Source organism: Chenopodium quinoa, unplaced genomic scaffold (genome assembly GCF_001683475.1).
Source record: "Chenopodium quinoa cultivar QQ74 unplaced genomic scaffold, ASM168347v1, whole genome shotgun sequence".
In the NCBI taxonomy this organism is placed as follows: Eukaryota; Viridiplantae; Streptophyta; class Magnoliopsida; order Caryophyllales; family Amaranthaceae; genus Chenopodium; species Chenopodium quinoa.
In genome coordinates, this window is record NW_018745568.1 from 1 (window position 1) to 21,505 (window position 21,505).

The window sequence follows — 21,505 nt, forward strand, 5'->3', positions numbered from 1 at the left end:
CAAGATGGCAGCATGATAAGCAGCACCATACGCAACAGCCTCATCCGGGTTAATGCCTTTGCAGAGCTCCTTCCCTTTGAAAAAATCCTGCAACAACTTCTGAACTTTGGGGATCCGAGTAGACCCACCAACAAGGACTACATCATCAATATCACTCCTCTCCAATTTTGCATCCTTCAGACACTTTTCAACATGGTCCAAACAATCCATGAACAAAATCCTTGTTGAATTTTTCAAATCTTGCTTGATTGACGGTTGATGAGAAATCCATACCCTCGAAGAGACCATCAATATCAATAGTAGTCTCTGAAGTTGTAGAGAGGATTCTCTTAGCCCTTTCACATGCAGCTCTCAACCTCCCGAGAGCCCTACGATTTGCACTTATATCCTTGTCATGCTTTATTTTAATCTCGGTTACAAGGTGGTCCATCATTCTATTGTCAAAGTCTCCTCCACCAAGGTGGAGTCCCCGCATACTGCTCTGACTTCAAAGACATCCTTCTTCACCGCGACTATAGACACATCAAAAGTTCCACCTCCAGGATCAAAAACCAAAATATTCCTTGAATCAGCATCAGTACTGCAATTAAGCTTCTTTTTTAGACCATAAGCAATGGCAGCAGCTGTTGGTTCGTTAAGAATGCACATGACGTTGAGTCCAGCTATGATTCCCGCATCTTTGTTGCCTGACGTTGAGCATTGTTGAAGTAGGCAGGAACGGTGATCACAGCATTCTTCACTTCTGAATCAAGATATGCTGCTGCAATGTCTTTCATCTTTGCAAGGATCATAGAAGATATCTCCTCAGCAGCAAATAGCCTCTCTTCATCCTCATAGGTTACCGAAATCATAGGCTTTTTGTCATTGGCACCATCAGGAGCAGCAACAACTAAGAATGGCCAGAGCTTCATGTCTTTTTGCACATTTTCATCTTTGAATCTCCTACCTATAAGCCTCTTTGCATCTGCCAACACGAAAATTGATTATCAGTAAGATGTATCTAGAGCACAAGTAAAACTGTACAATTATAAACCAAAACATTTTAAATCTCCTCCTACTTAGCAGAAACACAAACAGAAATTCCCTCATGATATCGAGCACTTCATCATTGTCACAAACTTTAATGCCTTTTTAATCTACTCTCAAAGTTCTTCCAATCCTACTTTGACTTTTTTTGTCTCATAAAAAAGTTCTAAAACAAAACACGGACTTTAACAGATGGAGGGAGTAACAATTGGTACCAACAATTAGAAATCAAATAGGAATGAGAACAAAAATCAAACCAGCCAAGATAATCAAAAGATTAGTTTAGTCCAAAATCAATAACAAAATGATTGGAATTTACCCAATTACAAATTAAGACCATAAAACAGAAATTATGTAATTGAGCAACTTTCTTGTAAGGACTGTAACCACCGATCATAGAATATAACTAATAATCCTGGAAAAATGGTTCCAATAGCTGTTCATTTATTTATACTTTACAAATTGATTTCATGATTGATTTTCTATGGAACTTCATGACACTTATCTGCTCATTTACCCAATGATTACAATATGATGTAACAAAATTAACATACAATATACAGAGTAATTACTCGCAATTCAAAATTTAATACAGTATCCTTCACATTGTTAAAATAGCACACATTTCATAATTCATATAATAAATGAACCAAGATTATGCAATTAGAATGACATTTTCTTCATCAAATATATAGTGTTTCACAGTGTGTAACTTTAACCAAAAGCATTAAGCAATCAATTGATTCATTACTTAGTTTTACATCATTTTACCACAATTAACAAAAACTAAATAATTTTGATCAAAGAAAAAAAAAAGGAGAAAGCAAACCAAAGATGGTGTTGGCTGGATTCATAGCCGCTTGATTCTTAGCACTCTCACCAATAAGACGCTCGTTTTGATTGAAAGACACCCAAGACGGCGTCGTACGGTTACCCAAGTCATTGGTGATGATCTCAACACGGTCGTGCTGAGCTTGCCATACTCCTACACACGAGTATGTTGTCCCGAGGTCAATTCCAATTGCCGGCCATAACTCCATACTCTTTTTATCTATTTCATTCTCCATTTTCTAAAATGAAAGAGGTTTTTCATTTGTATAGTGAAGCCAATGAGTAATTTCGAAATTCACCAAATGTCATCGAATTTTTCAAAATTCACCAAATGCCACTTAATTTTAATATAATATCACCAAATGTTATTTTTGTTAGTTGACCGTCACTGTCCGTTAGTTGACCCCATCACTTGTCACGTGTCACCTTTTGATTGGTCCATTTTTTTTTAAAAAAAGAACTCATACACACGTCGAGCCCCCTGCCCACCCCAAAACCCTAGCCGCCGCCACCCTCTGCCGCTGGGGCTAGCACCGGAAGGCGCGCCGGCTGCCGGCGAACCCTCCCCTTCCCCTCCCCTATCCCGTCACGACCCCCTACCCACGAAACCCCACCCCCTTCCTCCACCACCCACGAAAGTAAATGATAATGCTAAATTGAAAATGCTGAAATTGATAGCTAGATTATGAAATTGTGATAAACACGAAAGTAATACTCACAATTAAAGTAATGGATAAACAAGAGGAGGATAGAGAACATGGTGTGCGCTTCAATGGAACCCAGATTTCGCTTCAAGGGAGAAAATGGAGTGCGCTTCAATGGAGGGACGAAAATGGAGTGTGCTTCAATGGGAGGAGCGGCGGGTGAGGGGAGCTGTGGAGACGAGCTGCTTCAATGGAGAGACAAAAATGGAGGAAGTGGTTTAATAAGTGCGACGGGGAGAGGTGGGTCGTGACTGGGGAAGAGGAGGGGAAAGGGAGGAGGGCTGTTGGATCTGACGCGTTTTCTGGTGGTGGGGTTGAGGGGGGTGGTTGTTGTGGTGTTGGTCGGAAGTTATGGAGGAAAGGGAGGGTGGTGGGGTTGGGGTTTGGGTTTTTTTTTTTTTTTTTTAAATTTCAGTTAATTATCATTTTTTTAAAAAAAAGGATCAAGCAGAAGGTGACACGTGGCAAGTGGTGGGGTCAACTAACGGTCAACTAACGGACAATGACGGCCAACTAATGAAAATGACATTTGGTGATATTGTACTAAAACTCAGTGACATTTAGTGAATTTTGAAAAGTTCGATGGCATTTGATGAATTTCGAAATTACTCAGTGGCATTTGGTGAAATAGCCGTTAATAAATTTAGGGAAATATGTCAATTGACTTGTATTACTTTGCGGAAGCTTTACAATATATAGAGCACTAGGAATACAGAAAACCCTATACATCAGACTACTGTCTACTCCGATCCTACTTTTTTGAACTCCCCGCAAAATTTATGATCACGTTTCTCCATTTTTTTTAAAAAAAAAAAGTCAATTAATCGACTTATAAAAACGTTATTAGTAGAAAAAAATACTCCGTATGAAATTGTGATTTTGTAGACTAACTCCGTATATATTGACGTATTTCTTCTGCTTCAAATAAATGTTTAAAATGTCTTTTTAACACTATTTACATAATACGCTTTTTTTATGACGGGATTTACATATTACACCCTGACCTGATTTAAATTTAAGAAAAATAATAGTCATGTGGAAATGTAGTTAAAATCGTCTCAACATATACTTTCCGAATATTAACTTGTTATAATTTATTTATGCTTAAGCCTTGTTTGGTTAAACAAAAAAAAATGAGAAAAGTTGAATTCATTAGAAATACAATTTTAAAAATTCCTAGAAAAATTAATTTCCCACAGAACATGGGAAATTTATTACTCCGTATTTACTTAACATTCTCTTGTTCAATAAAAATTCATGGGAATTATAAAGTTTTTTTGTGCCAACCAAACAAATTATGGTCATAGGAAAATTATCACTTCCCATAAAATTAAAATTCCTAAGAAAATTTAAATCTCTTTTGAACCAAACACTTAATGATAATTAGAGATAATATTGGTTAAAGTTTCGTGTTGGCAAATTTGTTCATCTCATAGTGACAATATTTATTTTGAAACAAATCAAGTGTATTAAAAATTTATTTTAAGAAAAAAAGTAAGGTAAATAGGGTTAATATAATAGGAGAATCAATAAAATTAGAGTGCGTCATTACCGAACATGGGGAACTCTTAGTAGAGTAGCAGCACACTGAGAATTGGAACAATACAATTTTAGTACCAAATTGCATATTTTGGTACCAAAATACTAGCAAACACATTTTTATTTTTATTTTAATATCAAAATAATAAAAATAAAAATTACAAAATACTCCATATGCGGGTTTTTGCACCTAAATTTTCTGGTACCAAAATACTATGTCATATAAAAAATAAAAAAATTAGTTCATTTTACTGAAATCAGGATTATTAAGAAAATTACTAATAGAAAAGTGAACACCAATTTTTCTACTTTCATGTATGTGGGTTTTTTTTTTTTTTTTTTTTTTTTTGTAGTAAGAAGAAAAAAAAACCTAACTAAAAAGACAACAAACCGCCCTTCAAATCTGTGGAATATAATTTAATTTTAAAAATTGCATGGAATAGAAAAGGAAAAAATAAATTGAGGCACATTTACCAAAAAAAATATAGAAATATTGATAAGACATTTTTGACCATATATAAAAAGATTTTACCTAAGAAAAACTTTTTGAACCTTTCTAGGTGCAAAATAGGAATACTCTACTTTTATTCAAGTGCCCCATTATAACATTTTACACGGTTTACAAAATTCTCATTTATGCAAAAGAAAAATATAGTCATATGGGTATGTACTTGTTGGAATAGTCTCAATAACTAGTTTTCAGGTATGAACTTTTGATAAAATTGTATTCCTTCCGTCCTTAAATATTTGTCATTTTTAGCCATTTTGGGTACCCCTAAATGTTTGTCACAATTCATATTTTTATAAATATTAAGATACATAAAAGACTTTTATACCCTCATTTTTTTATCATTATTAAGTCATCTTCTTATGTTACCCTAACATTTGTCATAAAAATTGTGCCAACTTTTGACTAATTTAATTTTTTACATTCTTAAATCTCTCAATTTCTCTTTCCCATGTATTTTCATTACTTTTTTAATTGAGAATTTCAATTCTCTTTCCCATTCACTTTTATTACTTTATTATTGATTGAGAATTTCAGTTTCCCATATACTTTCATTGCTTCACCTTAATTCCTTTAATTTTCATCAAAAGTGACAAACATTTGGGGACACGAAAGTATTAATTGAATAATATTTAATTAAAATATAATTGGTCAAAAATTCTGTTTCTGTATATGTGTCAAGTCAAGCTGGAGTAGTTAAATAAAAATATAGTTAAAAAAAATAGAGGGAGTAACAAATATGATCAAAGGAGTAATTTTACATTTGAAATCTTAGGTGTAGAAGCAAAATGAATTTTACTCCGTACATAATAAATTTTTTAATATCACCATTTGAATTTTAGGATTGCAATGCAAATTATACTATGTATAAAATTGATATTTTAAAAGTCATAACAAATTTAACAATATCAAACAAAACTACATTAATTATATCTGTGGAATCTTAAAATTAATAAGCTACTAATTGGAATTGACAATTTTACAAAAAAAAAATCTCGTAAAAATATTAGAAGTACTTCGTAGCATTTAAATTGTAGACTATAGTTTTGTCATAAATCAAATGATATTTGGAAATTATAATATAGATAGATTATTTCCAAGATAATTTAAGATTAAAATGTAACTCCACTTTGGTAGAGCTATACTACGGAGTAGATAAGTAGATATATAATTCCCAAGCATATAATTGAAATATTAAGTGCCTAGAGTAATGTAAATCAGTAGTCAATCATAATTATAACCTACACAAATTTAATTTAAATTGAGAAAAAGAATTTGAAATGAGGCAAACCCAAAAGTAAACTTTATGATGGGTAAATACAAGTTTCTTTGGGTTCCAAAACTTCCAACTCCCAACTCCTACATACATTAAAGTCAAAGAGAGCTAGAGAGAGAAAGAGCTATTCAAAACTTGGCTATTCACACTTTTTTCATCAATTTTCAATTTTTCTTCCTTCTCTCATAAAAAACTTGGCCATTCACACTTTAATATTTGTCATAAAATATTTAATTTTCTCTTCCTTCTCTCATAAAAGTTATGGCGAGTACAAGTTCATACATGGGAGAAAAAGAAAAAGAAAAAGAAAAAGCGCCAGCTATCGGTATCGATCTCGGAACGACCTACTCGTGCGTGGCTGTATGGGAGCATGGCGCAGTGGAGATTATTGCCAATGATCAAGGTAACAGGACGACGGCGTCTTGTGTCGCCTTCACCAAAAATGATCAACGACTTGTTGGTGATGCTGCCAAGAATCAAGCACCAGTCAATGCTAAAAAATACTATATTTGGTTTGTTCTCTTTCTGTTCTCTCTTTGTTCTTATTAGTCTTCAATTTGATATGCATTTAAGGAGTTGATTAGAGTAGATAATCGGACAACTTATTATAATAGTTTCATTCCGCTTATGGGCTATGATGCAAAAATCCCGAAGTACTCAATTTGGTTTTTTAATTCATGATTATGAGATGAATTAAAATAGTGTTAATATCAAGTTGTTAAGGAATTAATGAGTGACTCTAATAAAACCAGAACAAGGTTTTCTGACAGAATTTTTCTGTGTTGGGAATTTATAGCTACATACATAAAATTGTAATAGGATTTCCGGAAAAAGTTGTCACTTTTCCTATTATTGGATGGTTTATGGTTAAATATGTCGTGACCCTCCTAGCAGAAGACAGATTGAATATCATAGACATTGGGGTTTTTCAGATTGTGAGACATGTTAACAACGAAAGTCCAAATTGGCAAATGTGTTTTTTAAAAACAACTTGTTCTCTTTCTTTATGTGTTATTTGGATCTTTATTAGCTGGAATCTACTTCAATGGTTTTTTTTTTTTTTTTTTTACTAAGAAAGATACACAAAGTTAGAAATACATCTAGGGTCTTTGTAACTTGTTACATCCATATTTGCCTCAATTTAGTAGGCACTTGGGCTACTTGAGACAGTAATTAATTTCAGAGAATGCTGTTCTGTGAGAAAATGATCCACATCCTTTGTTTTATCATTGAGCTATTCGTGGGTGACTGCTCGATTACAACAATTGTAGCAACTTTGTTAATTGTTATGACATGAGACATGGATCATCGACATTTCCCCTGTTTATAGGCATTATAGCTCCAATATACTCTCAAAAAAAACTGTCATGTATTTGTTTGAATCTGTTTTCCTAAGGATAAACTGAAGTTAGAATAGCATTATAATATTATATTAACATAACACTATTACATATCAGTAGATGCAATTTTAGCTAGTCTTATCTACTGGTTATAAACTGTTAGTTTAACTCTTTTGATGTTTATTTAATCCTCATCCTATCATCTGCTCTTGAATTTCAATTGATTACAGATGTGAAGAGGCTCATAGGAAGGAGCTTCAATGATGAAAGTGTATTAAAAGACATCGGACTTTGGCCATTTAAGGTTGTTGCTTGCTTTGGTTCGAATAACGAGAAGAAGCCAATGGTTGTAGTTAACTATAAAGGCCAAGAGAAGGAATTTTCTGCAGAAGAGATATCTGCAATGATCCTCTCAAAGATGAAGGAAACTGCAGAAGCCTATCTTGGTACGAATGTCAAGGATGCTGTTATAACTATTCCAGCTTATTTCAATAATCTGCAGCGTCAGGCAACTAAAGATGCTGGAATCATTGCTGGCCTAAATGTGCTTCGCATTATTAATGAGCCAACAGCAGCTGCATTTGCTTATGGTCTTGACAAGAAGGCTTCTGGCAGAAAAAATGTGTTGGTATTTGATCTTGGTGGGGGTACTTTTGATGTCTCTTTGGTCGTAATCGAAAAGGAATCATTTGAAGTGAAATCAGTTAATGGAGACACTCATCTTGGGGGTGAAGATATTGACAACAATATGGTAAGTCATTTTGTGGAGGAGATAAAGAGAAAGTATAGAAAAGAAACCTGTTGAGAGCTGCTTGTGAGGTAGCAAAAAGAAACCTATCTACAACTTCTTCCACATTTATTGAGCTAGATTGCCTTATTGATGGAATAGATTTGTGTTCATGTATGACTCGTGCTCGTTTTGAGAAGTTGAACATGGAGTTATTTAAGAAGTGTATTGAAATAACAGAGAAATGTTTGATGGGAGCAAATATGAGAACGAACGACGTTCATGAGGTTCTCTTAGTAGGTGGCTCGAGCAGGATTCCTAAGATTCAACAGATGCTGCAGGATTTTTTTGGTGGGAAGAAACTGAATAAAAGCATCAATCCTGATGAAGCAGTTGCCTACGGGGCTGCAGCCCATGCTGCAATGGTGAGTGGCACGGATAATAATGAGTTTGTGCTTACTGATGTAACTCCTCTTTCTCTTGGTATTGAGAACAATAATGCAGAGTTGTCTGTGTTAATACCAAGGAACACTCCCATCCCAACCAAAAAGGAAAAGTTATTTACAACAGCAAAAAAGAATCAGTCTGAAGTGTTGTTTAGTGTGTACGAAGGCGAGAGGATCACAGCTAGAGATAATAACTTGCTGGGAAACTTTGAGCTTTTGGGTGTTCCTCCTGCCAGTAACCGGAGGGGTTGTATTGACATCAATGTTTGCTTCGAAATTGACTCTGACGGAATCCTTAAATGTGATGCTCAGGAACTGACCACTCTGAAAAAAAGTGGAATGACTGTCAGTTATCACAGTGGCCGATTGTCAAGGGAAGAAATTGAAAAGATGATAAAAGTTGCAGAGAAGCTCAATTATGAGGATGATCAAAAAAGGCGTAAGGCCAAAGCAAAGAATGATATGGAGAACTATGCTCATGAAAAGAGACACTTACTGAGACGTGATGCTGATAAGATCGGCAAAAAAGATCGGAGGAAGATTGAGGATGCTATTCAACAGACAATGCAATGGTTGGATTGGAATGTTTTAACAGAGGCTAGTAAATTTGAAGACAAGATGCTGGAGCTTCAGAGCATCTGTGATCCTATCATTGAACAAATGCTGTTGCACCGTGATGATGCTCGTGTTAACAAGACTGCACAAAGGGTTGAGATCATTGATAGTGATTAAGAATTGACCTAATGAATGCACATAGTGTAGGTTTTGGTACCAAGAAGGCTTGAAGTAGAGGTAATGTAAAAACGATTTAGTTTTTAATATAATCGAAGGCAGTTGCAAGAAGTACAGATATGATTGCCATTTAATTCAGTGGTCCAGCATTATATACATTCTGATTCTGCTGGTTTCTTTGTAAATCGCTGACCTTAACATCCTGTTGAATTCTTCGCATATGTAATGCTCTACATTTCAGAATTTCTTATGTTTGTCATGTTTTCTGTACATGTACTTAGAACCACAAAATTGTGACATAAAATTGTGCTACATCCTACAAAATTCAGAATGAGGAGTAGAAAGGAACAACTTGAAGCTAGCACCTGCACAAGCACAATCAACTATAAATGTAGCCGAGTTATGCACTTATCCTCAGCATCTAAACAACAAACCAGAAGGTTAATTTTAAGAAATACGAAGTACTTTGTATAAGAACTTTTAGTCAATGTCTCAATGACCATCTTCTCGAAGCACAAGCACCACATACAATTAACTATCAATTTAGCCGAGTTATTCACTTATGCTCAGCATCAGAACAACAAACCAGAAGGTTAATTTAAAGATATAATGTTCATTAGAAGTGTCAGTCAATACATCCTCTCCTCCACCTTTGTTCCAAATTTTGCCTTCCAATAGTTGGTGCAATGCAACAAGTTATTGACACATAAATTTCCAAACATCTCTTAATTGATGGCTTATTTTTCCAAAACATTCACTTGTACAGGGTAGGTATTTCCAAACAAGATTATCTTAAACTTTTTTGTTAAAAGCAAAAATTATTATCTTAATCTATTTCTAAAATAATCTTTTTTAGCGAAATACAGAATATAAAGATTTTATAATGATAATAGTATTTGGTGAAGATAGAGATAATAACCCGGTACATCTTTATTATTTATCTTCATGTTCTAGAAAATAGAAATAGTTTTAAACCAATGCAAAGTAGAGTACTATATAAATTATATGCAAGTAATATAAGCTATTTAAACCAAAAGAAACCTCTCTAATTTTTAAAAAATGGATCTTCAAACAGAGGAAAGAGTAAAGAATTATGGCCGGCGATTGGAATTGATCTTGGGACGACATACTCGTGTGTAGGAGTATGGCAACCTCAGCACGACCGTGTTGAGATCATCACAATGACTTGGGCAACCGTACGACGCCGTCTTGGGTGTCTTTCAATCAAAACGACCGTCTTATTGGTGAGGGTGCTAAGAATCAGGCGGCTATGAATCCAGCTAATACCATCTGTGGTTCGTTCTTTATTTTTATTTTTTTTCCTTTTCTTTTCTCCTTGTATTATTGTGATTTTTTTTTTTTTGGTAAAATAATATATCACGAAGTAATTAATCAATTGATTGCTTTATGCTTTTGGTTAAAATTATGCATTGAAAAACACAATATATATAATAATGAAGAAAAATTTTGTTTGTTTATATGGCATTTTATTATGCAATGTGTGCTTTGTTAAAAATAAAAAGGATATTATATTTTGAATTGCATGTAATCACTCTGTATTTTTCTATTGCATGTTAATTTTGTTACATTCTGTTCTTGGGTGTGACCTAATTTCAATAATCACTGGGTAAATGAACAAATAAGATTCTTGAAGTTTCATAGAAAATCAATCACGAAATTAATTTTGTAAAGCATAAAAGAACAGCTGTTGCCTGTTGGAACCATTTTTTCCCCCCTGGATTATTAGTTATAATTCGATGATCAGTGGTACATCCCTTACAGAATGTTGCTCATTTACATAATTTCTGTTTTATTTATGGGCTTAATTTGTCAATTCCAATCATTTTGTTATTGATTTTGGACTAAACTAATCTTTTGATTATCTTGACTGCTTTAAGATTTGTTCTCATTCCCATTTGATTTCTAATTATGGGGTACTAAATTTATGTTACTCCCTCTATCTAGTAAAACCCATGTCTTGTTTAGAATTTTTTGTGATACAAAAAAGTCAAAAAAGGATCGGAAGAACTTTGAGAGACAGAGGGAGTAGATTTATTGGGAAATTAAGGTTTATGACAATGATATACTCTTCTATAACTGTATCTGCCTTTTTTGTTTCGGTTATCAACATGGCAACATCATGAGGGAGACTATGTTTGTGTTTCTGTTATGTTATAGGAGATTTAAATGTTTCTGGTTTATATCTGTAATTATGCTTTAGGTTCTTGACTGGTAATCAGTTTCCGTATTAATGGCAGATGCAAAAAGGCTTATAGGTAGGAGGTTCAAAGATGAAAATGTACAAAAAGACATGAAGCTCTGGCCATTCATAGTTGTTGCTGCTCCTGACGGTGCCAATGACAAAAAGCCTATGATTTCGGTAACCTTTGAGGATGAAGAGAGGCTATTTGCAGCTGAGGAGATATCTTCTATGATCCTTGCGAAGATGAAAGACATTGCAGAAGCATATCTTGATTCAGAAGTGAAGAATGCTGTGATCACCGTTCCTGCCTACTTCAACAATGCTCAACGTCAGGCAACAAAAGATGCGGGAATCATAGCTGGACTCAACGTCATGTGCATTCTTAACGAACCAACAGCTGCTGCCATTGCTTATGGTCTAAAAAAGAAGCTTAATTGCAGTACTGATGCTGCTTCAAGGAATATTTTGGTTTTTGATCTTGGTGGTGGAACTTTTGATGTGTCTATAGTCGCGGTAAAGAAGGATGCCTTTGAAGTCAGAGCAGTGTCTGGTGACTCTCACCTTGGTGGAGTAGATTTTGATAATAGAATGATGGACCACTTTGTAAACGAGTTTAAAATGAAGCACGACAAGGATATAAGTGCAAATCCTTGGGCACTTGGAAGGTTGAGAGCTGCTTGTGAAAGGGCGAAGAGAGCCCTCTCTTCAACTGTAGAGACTACTATTGAGATTGATGGCCTCTTCGAGGGTTTTGATTTCTCATCAACCATCAGTCGTGCACGGTTTGAAAAACTAAACAAGGATCTGTTCATGAATTGTTTGGACCCTGTTGAAAAATGTCTGAAGGATGCAAAATTGGAGAGGAGTGATATTGATGATGTTGTCCTTGTTGGTGGGTCTACTCGTATCCCAAAGTTCAGAAATTGTTGCAGGGTTTTTTCAATGGGAAGGAGCTTTGCAAAGGGATTAACCCGGATGAGGCTGTTGCGTATGGTGCTGCTTTTCATGCTGCCATCTTGGCTGGCGTAGACAGTAGCAGTAAGAACGCTGTGCTTGTGGATGTTACTCCTTATCCTTTGGTTTTAAAATTAACAGTGGTACGATGAGTGTTGTGATTCTCGAAACACACCAATCCCTTCAAAGAAGACGAAGATATATACCACTTGTGTTGACAACCAAACTAGTGTACTAATTCGGGTGTATGAGGGAGAGAGCCCTTGTGCTGAGGATAATAACCTCTTGGGTAGCTTTGTTCTCCATGGCATTCCTCCAGCACGAGCACATATTCCTAAGATAGTTCAATGCATAAACATTGATGAGAATGGCATCTTGACGGTGACAGCAGAGGATAAAAGCACTGGGAACAAAAATCAGCTAACCATTACTGAACACAGTGGGAGATTGTCTAAGGAAGAGATTGATAGGAAGGTGGAAGAAGCGAAAAAGTTCAAAGCTCGGGATGAGGAGCGCAAGAAGGCAGCTATAGCAAAGAACAACTTGGACAATTATATTGACGAGATGGTAGACACCTTGAGAAGCTACAAGAAGAGGCTCGGGAGAAAGAGCAAGAGGAAGCTTTACGATGCTATAGAGAATATAACCCAATGGTTAGACTGGAACTACATGCTTCCTGAAGCTAGCAAGTTTGAGGAAAAGATGAAGGAACTCGAGAGCATTTGCGAGCCTATCATTGCAATGATGCACCAAGAGGAGTCCGATTCTGACGTGGTTATGAGTTGTGCTTCTCCAAAGATTGAGATTATAGATCTTGATTGAACTAGCTCTCTGTCAGTTTACATAAGTTATTACAAGCTAAGGTTTAATTTACTCCAAGAAAATAGATATGTAATGAATCTTTCATTTTGTCGCGTGTATTTTGCTGCTGTTGCCTATGGTGCTGCTTTTTTTGCTGCTGTCATGTCCGGTACGGTGCTAATAGCAGCAGTAAGAACACTGTGCTTGTGGATGTTACTCCCTTATCCCTTGGTGTTCAGCTAAGTATTGGTGAGTTGGAAGTTGTGATTCCTCGAAACACACCAATACCTGCAAAGATGGAGAAAAGGTTACCACTGAGAAAGACAATCAGTCGAGAGTATATATAGGTTTTTACGAGGGTGAGAGACCCATTGCAAAGGATAACAACTTCTTGGGCAGCTTTGTACTTGATGGCATCCTTCCAGCACCGGCGAATGTTCCAAGTATAATGGAATCCTTGAGCATAGATGAGAATGGAATCTTGACTGTGACAGCAGAAGATAAAAGCAATGGAAACAAAAATCAATTAACCATTACCAATCACAGTATAAGGTTATCGAAGGAGGAGATTGATAGGATGGTGGAAGAGGCCATAAAACTCAAAGCTCAGGATGAGAAGCGCAAGGAAGCAGCCATTGCCAAGAACAACTTAGAAGTTTATGTTGACAAGATGACGAGCACCTTGAAAAGCTGTGGAAGGAAGATTGGGATAAAGAACAAGAAGCAGCTTGGTGATGCAATTGAGAAGACTACCCAATGGCTAAATTTGAATTACCTGCTTCCGGAGGCCTGTAAGTTTGAGGAAAAATTGAATGAGCTTGAGAGAATTTGTGAGCCTATCTTGGAAAAGATGTTGTGAAAGGCAGTAACATTGCCTAGATTCAGTTTTTTGGAGCTTGATTGAATTTAGTTCCAGACTTTTCTAGTAGGTAAATAGTTTTTGTACGTTATTCTAATGCTCATTTTTAGTGTTTTGATCGGATGCCTGGATTTGCTAAATTTTGTTTTTCATGCTCTCTTTTTTAATTTTTTGTCCTGTAACCTGTAATGTGCTGTTTGCTAATTACTGGGATGATGCATGTTTGAATCTGATGATATGGTTGCAACATAACTCAAGATAATGCCAAATACGGAGTATAATACGGAAATAAAAACAGACTAAGTTCCTGCAGAACACTGAAGTCATCAGTATTAGTCATTTTTTACAGGGCTACAGTAGACATCTAGCTCACTGAATTTACCTATATTACTATTTATGATCAACAAGATCAATCTTGGTACATACTTGCAGAATAATTGTGCAATTAAGGCCGTAAATTCAGGGTTTGTTTTAGGAAAATATTACAATCCCCAGCCCCTGGCAGCATAATGTTGTTCCAAAGAGTAACACAGCAGGAAAAAAGCACGAACAAAGGCCAAAACATCTTAAAAATAAACTAAAGATTAGAAACCAGTTTAACAGCAGCATACTGGAGATAGATGGCTGTCATAAGAGCTTCTACTTCAAGCCTATTTAATAAAGTCGTTATCTGGATTCAAGCTTAATCAACTTCGACGACATCATTTCCCACATTAGTGATGCCTGCCTCAGCATCACACTGTTTGTCCATCTTCTTGATTATGGGTTCGCAAACACTCTTGAGCTCTTTCAGCTTGTTCTTGAACTTACAAATTTCGGTAAGAAGGAAATTCCTATCCATCCATTGCACTGTTTTTTCAATGGCATCCATCTATTGCACGATTTTCATTTTGAAAACAGAGTAAAATAATTGAAGTATAAGTAATTCTTGGTAAGTTGATAAAACAATGGCACACTAATTTTTCAATGACTTGTAACGTTTTTATTTTTGAAGAAGAAGAATCATGACTTGTAAGATTTTCCCAAAAGATTTTTCATCTGGGTATAAATTTTTCTAATTTTTTCTTACTGTTTTTTTTCTTTTTTTTTTTTGTTGAAAAAACTAAAAAATTTAAAACTTAAAACTTTGAAAAATTCTTGTAATGTTAAAGTTATACAAGTGGTATTTTCAAACAATATTGATTCCATGTTTTCTTTAATTGAATAAAATACTAACAAGTGTTAATTAAAATAATTCTATCATCCTTTTTAAACACTAACGAGTATTGATTTTCAAGTTTCATGTTAAAATAGCAACTAATAGAGAGAGTATACAGATCAACATCAGAAATTCAGCATGATTAAGATTAAAGTTCAATTCAGCCTTTTTGCAACCAAACAAAATCATTACAATCAAAAGATGTTCCTATTTATACTATGATAACAAACAGCAAACTCCACATCAAAGCATACACGCGACAAAATGAAAAGTTCGTTACATCTATTTTGTTGGAGTAAATTCAATCTTGTAATTGTAAGAGGATAACTTCAGTTATTCTATTCTTATCTTTAGTAATACTCTAGCCTACGAGCTTTCTGTTTGTACTTAGTCTTCTCTTAGTTAGTCAAAGCTTATCTTAACTAGCTTCCTAATAATAAAGATACTTATCCTTCTAGCTTATCTCATTAGATTGTTAGCTTATTTAGTGGTATTAGTTACGTTCATTGTTTAGCTATAAATACAGCTTTGTAACTTGATATTATCAAGCAATCAAATACACAAATCTAATAACAATTATTCAAAACCTAATAGTAATAGCATATGTACACTTACAGTAAGCTAGCTCAATCAAGATCTATCATCTTTGAAGTTCTAGATAGCTACTACAAGAGGGGGGTGAATTGTAGTATGAGTGAAGTAATGAACTTTTTGCGGAATTTAAACAATCTAAAATAAAAGAGAGAAATGATATGGACTTTTCAGAATTTATTTCCACTATGTAAATCAAACTCTTTTACAAGTGAATAATAAACCCGGACAAAGTTCCATAAGAACGGAACTTGTTCCCAACCCTCACATAAGTTTCGACTCTGAAACTTCCTTTACCTCACAAGTTACAACTCTCACAATACCCCAAGATCCCAATTACAATAAGTAATACAAGACCTAATGTACTAGAGAATAAAAGAAGTAATTTGGAACTCCCTTCATGCTATTAGCTAATTACTCAATGGAATATTTTGCTCAAGAATTCTATTTTGCTGAGATCAATTGCGTGGGTTTTTATAGAGAGCAAGCTTAGTCATTAACTTCCCACTATCAACATGTACACATGCCATGACACCCACTAATACATGTTACCATATTATGGAGTCTAACTGACAAGTGGTGATTAAGGGAGGTTTCCTAAACTTGCTCAACAGTCCACTAACATCTCAGCAACATCCTAAATTTATGCTTTGAAGAAAACCAATTATAGGAGTATGATAAAACGGTTCGACTAAATCAATGAAGATATGTTTTGTTCAAAAGTTATTTTATAAAATACTTTATTTAATAACTAAGATAAAGAAGATAATTATACTAAAAAAAGATAATAATTAAATTATATAATTTTATTTATTAAAAACGGTAGACTAAAGATGATAAAACAAATCATGTAAATTATTTATAAAATATCTTTTTCACAATTAAACAACCTTATTAAAAAAACAGGTTTATCATAATTCTTCAAAAACAATTTTTATACTCAAGTAAATATATTCCAATATATAGTTGATTATTTTATACTTAATAATAGTGTGTCTCACTGAGTTCCAGACCAACTTATTTTTCAAGTGCTTACAATTAGTCAAAAATGTGAAATTGTACGAGGTGCTTTCATGAATGCTACTCCACAGTCCTTAATTTGTGTTCCTACTCCGGAACGAACTTTGTTGATTGAATCTTTCATTCACCAAAGACTTAAAACATACATTAGTCAAGTTTCTCAATTTGTTCATCAAAACCAAAAGGGTCAACAATATTCCCCCTTTTGATGACGACGAACACTAACAAACTTAGACAAATAAATATCGTCCAAGCATGGAAAAGAAACCTTAAAAATATAGAATTAAAAACAAGCACAAGAACTTAAATTTATTAACCGACTGAAGACTTAAAGGAATAAACTAGACTTTAGATATACAAAAAAAAATAGTTCAAAGTTTTAATGAGCAATCAATTCGGTAGGGCTAAGAGGCAGGGTGTGCTAGGGAATCCTACTCTTCAACATCCTCAAAAGCAACTTTGTGAATTGTCTCAAGGATGTCCTTGTGACTTTCAACAATTCGAGCCTCAGTTGCTGCATTTCGGCTGGCCTGGGCTTCCGCCATTTCCTTCACTTGAGTCTGAAGTTGCCCTCCAACAGCTTCTATCATCCGAGCCATATCATCCAATCTTGCCATCACTGTGGATGATAATTTGGCAAGATCTGCCTTCACCTGTAGAATTTCAAAAACAGGAGCACTTGTTCCAGTAAAGGCGGCAAAGCCAAAAGGCTGTGATGGAGAAGGAGGTTGGGTTGGAGAAGGTTGTTTAGGAGGTGGTTCCGATTCAAAAGGAACATGGGCAGCAGGAAAACCTGGGGCAGTGTGATCAGAGGAACCAGTATCCTCTACATTGACAGGCTCAGTAGGAGAGGAAGGGGCAAGGAATTTGGTTTTGACAAAAGTTCGGGCACTCCTTCTAGGTCCCTTCCTAAAAACAGGAATAAAATTCTCTCCTTTTCACTCTCGGTATTCTTGCTGCTTTCCCCTTCAGATTGTACATTCTCACTTTTTCTCTTACTGCTTTCTCCCTCACTACTATCTCCCTCCCCTCACGGTCAGTGGCATCACACTTTTCAACTTTGCCCTTCCCCTTCTTTTCTTTCCCTTCATATTTGGTTTTCTGTTTCCTATCTTTTCTACGCGGGATGAATTGAATTTTCCCTCCCTCTATTTCCATACCTAGCCTAAGCAAAGATCGTTCAAAAAGAATTTTTTTCGGTTTTAGGTAGGTAGGAGTTTCGGACTCTACGCTTATTCCAAAGGATTGAAACAAGACAGTGAGAATAGGGCCATAGGGAATAGTAGTTTTGTCAGCATAGTACATTAGATGCTCAATCATTAATTTAGGAAAGTTGATTTGGATTTTCTTGGCTAGGCAATAGATGATTGTAGCATCCAGAAGGGAAACAGTGCTACGTTTTTGTAGTCTTGGAAGAATTCCCTTCCAAGTGAAGGTGAAGAGGAGATAAAACACTGTGATTGGAGGTGACTACCCTCGGATTTCCTCCTATAAACTTCACAATTTTCGACTCATTGGCGGTTCCTATTTGAATAGTTTGTTTATGTTTAAGATAGGAACTCTGACCGGAATTGGGAACTTGGAACAAATCAGCCAAATATCGTGCATCAAAATTAATTTTTGTTCCTTTTACAATGGCCGAACACACTCCATTCTCATGTTTAAATGTTTCCTTGAATTCAAACAAAAGGTTTTGGTAAGCAAGAGAAATTGCGCATTTATGGAACAAGTAAACCCAATGTTGAAATTCAATTAAATCCAAAAATTCTCAGAACTTACGTGAAACACACCAATCGTAATTGATGTGAAAACCCAGCGAGTAATTCCATTGTGGACTCGAGGAGACCTTTCTTCTTTTTGAACTTCCTCCCTTGGTGGTGGCTGATTTTCTTTTCTTTGGAGAAGGGCAACTCATAAACACATCAGAATCATCGGACTCCTCTTGGTGCATCATTGCAATGATAGGCTCGCAAATGCTCTCAAGTTCCTTCATCTTTTCCTCAAACTTGCTGGCTTCAGTAAGCATGTAGTTCCAGTCTAACCACTGGTTTGTATTCTCAAGAGCACGTCTAGCTTCCTCTTGTTCTTTATCCCCATCCTATTTCCATAGCCTCTCAAGGTTTCCACTATCTCATCCATATAATTGTCCAAATTTTTCTTTGCTGTAGCTGCCTTCTTGCGCTCCTCATCCCGGGCTTTGAACTTTTTGGCCTCTTCTACCATCCTATCTATCTCTTCCTTAGAAAATCTCCCACTGTAATCGGTTATGGTTAGCTGATTCTTATTTCATGTGCTTTTCACCTCAGCAGTCACTGTCAAGATGCCATTTTCGTCAATATTCATACATGCTTTTATCTTCGCAACACCTGCAGGTGCTGGGGGGATGCCTTTAAGCAAGAAGCTACCTAAGAAGTTGTTATCCGTGGCAATAGGTGCCTCATCCTATGCACCTTTATTCTCATTCGAATCTGATTGTCAGAATCAGTAGTCCTTATCCTCTCCATCTTTGCAGGAATTGGTGTGTTTCGAGGTATCACAACACACATCGCACCACTGTGATTTTTAAAACCAAGGGATAAGGGAGTAACATCCACAAGAACAGTGTTCTTACTGCTACTGTCTACACCGGCCAAGATGGCAGCATGATAAGCAGCACCTTACGCAACAGCCTCATCCGGGTTAATGCCTTTGCAGAGCTCCTTCCCTTTGAAAAAATCCTGCAACAACTTCTGAACTTTAGGGATCCAAGTAGACCCACCAACAAGGACTACATCATCAATATCACTCCTCTCCAATTTTGCATCCTTCAAACACTTTTCAACATGGTCCAAACAATCCATGAACAAATCCTTGTTGAATTTGTCAAATCTTGCTTGATTGACGGTTGATGAGAAATCCATACCCTCGAAGAGACCATCAATATCAATAGTAGTCTCTGAAGTTGTAGAGAGGACTCTCTTAGCCCTTTCACATGCAGCTCTCAACCTCCCGAGAGCCCTACGATTTGCACTTATATCCTTGTCATGCTTTATTTTAATCTCGGTTACAAGGTGGTCCATCATTCTATTGTCAAAGTCTCCTCCACCAAGGTGGGAGTGCCCGCATACTGCTCTGACTTCAAAGACATCCTTCTTCACCGCGACTATAGACACATCAAAAGTTCCACCTCCAAGATCAAAAACCAAAATATTCCTTGAAGCAGCATCAGTACTGCAATTAAGCTTCTTTTTTAGACCATAAGCAATGGCAGCAGCTGTTGGTTCACTAAGAATGCACATGACGTTGAGTCCAGCTATGATTCCAGCACTTTTTGTTGCCTGACGTTGGGAATTATTGAAGTAGGCAGGAACGGTGATCACAGCATTCTTCACTTCTGAATCAAGATATGCTTCTGCAATGTCTTTCATCTTTGCAAGGATCATAGAAGATATCTCCTCAGCAGCAAATAACCTCTCTTCATCCTCATAGGTTACCGAAATCATAGGCTTTTTGCCATTGGCACCATCAGGAGCAGCAACAACTAAGAATGGCCAGAGTTTCATATCTTTTTGGACATTTTCATCTTTGAATCTTCTACCTATAAGCCTCTTTGCATCTGCCATTAATGCGAATATTAATTTGTAAGATGTATCTAAAGCACAATTACAAATATTTAAATCTCCTCTTACATTACACAAACACAAACATAAATTTCCTCATGATAGATATCGAGTATGTTGATAAGTATTAGGTGACTCGTACTCTTTGATCTCGGTGCCCGTGGACGTAGCTATCACATCGATAGTGAACCACGTAAATTCTTGGTGTTGTTCTTATTGTTTGCATTGAATTTCTTTATTGTTTTCTTGTTTGTTTTCGACCTTTGCTTCCGCTGTCGCACAACAATTGGTATCAAGAGCTCAGGTTCAATCCTTGGAGAGTTTTCTTGAAGATAACAATGGCAGGAGATTCAACAATAAGAATTGAGAAGTTTACCGGGAAAAATAGTTTCGGGCTATGGCAAATTAAGATGAAGGCTCTGTTAAAACAACAGCAGATATGGCGTCCGTTGGCTCCAAAGAGTACTACTTCGGAGTCAGGAGACGGACCGACTGACTCGCAGTTAGAAGTTATGGAAGAGAAGGCACACTCTACCATATTACTTAGTCTTGATGATCAAATCATCACGGAGGTTGCTGATCAGGAAACGGCGGCTGGATTGTGGCTGAAGCTGGAGTCATTGTATATGACTAAGTCGTTGACCAACAAATTATTACTGAAACAGCGGTTGTTTAGCCTCCGGATGCAGTCAGGTACTTCCTTACGGGAACATCTAGAAAAACTTAACTCTATTTTGCTTGATTTACGTAATTTAGATGTTAAAATTGATGATGAGGATGCTGCGTTGATTTTACTTGTATCTCTACCGTCTAGCTTTGAGAATTTTGTAGAGTCTTTTGTTGTTGGTAAGGATTCTATAACCTTAGAAGAAGTGAAGGCAGCACTTCATACTAGGGAACTCAGAATGAAAGCTACGAGTGATAATGGGGATAATGGTAGTGGGTTATTTGTTAAGTCCGGAAAGTCTAAAAAGAATAAGGGGTTTAACAAGGGGAACAATGCTGGGTCGGGTGCTGGAAACGGCAAGGATGGATCTAGTAAAACTACTACTAAAACATGTTATTACTGTAAAGAACCGGGTCACTTTAGGAATAATTGTCCGGTGAGGAAAAACAAGTCCCAGGCTGCTGTAGTTGAAGAGAAACCGAAT

At 35.9% G+C, this 21,505-nt stretch overlaps 1 protein-coding gene and 3 pseudogenes across 1 annotated transcript; 2 read left to right on the forward strand and 2 right to left on the reverse strand.

Annotated features, from left to right (window-relative positions):
* Positions 1–3: 3 nt before the first annotated feature.
* Positions 4–2,093, reverse strand: LOC110716247 (annotated as a pseudogene).
* Positions 2,094–7,454: 5,361 nt separating this feature from the next.
* On the forward strand, positions 7,455–13,163 carry LOC110716248 (annotated as a pseudogene).
* A 17-nt stretch (positions 13,164–13,180) lies between these two features.
* LOC110716249 (heat shock cognate 70 kDa protein-like) lies at positions 13,181–13,946 on the forward strand. The gene is made up of 3 exons (XM_021894860.1): positions 13,181–13,276; positions 13,327–13,394; positions 13,487–13,946. The coding sequence occupies exons 1-3, from the start codon at positions 13,181–13,183 to the stop codon at positions 13,944–13,946; spliced, it is 624 nt and encodes a 207-aa protein (XP_021750552.1).
* A 4,028-nt stretch (positions 13,947–17,974) lies between these two features.
* On the reverse strand, positions 17,975–20,297 carry LOC110716252 (annotated as a pseudogene).
* Positions 20,298–21,505: the final 1,208 nt, after the last annotated feature.

Coding starts and splice junctions, on each gene's coding strand:
- LOC110716249 (XM_021894860.1), top strand. CDS start 13,181: ATGAATCTTTCATTTTGTCGCGTGTATTTTGCTGCTGTTGCCTATGGT. Junction 13,277..13,326: donor GTACGGTGCTAATAGCAGCA/GTAAGAACACTG, acceptor CTTGGTGTTCAG/CTAAGTATTGGTGAGTTGGA. Junction 13,395..13,486: donor CCTGCAAAGATGGAGAAAAG/GTTACCACTGAG, acceptor CTTCTTGGGCAG/CTTTGTACTTGATGGCATCC.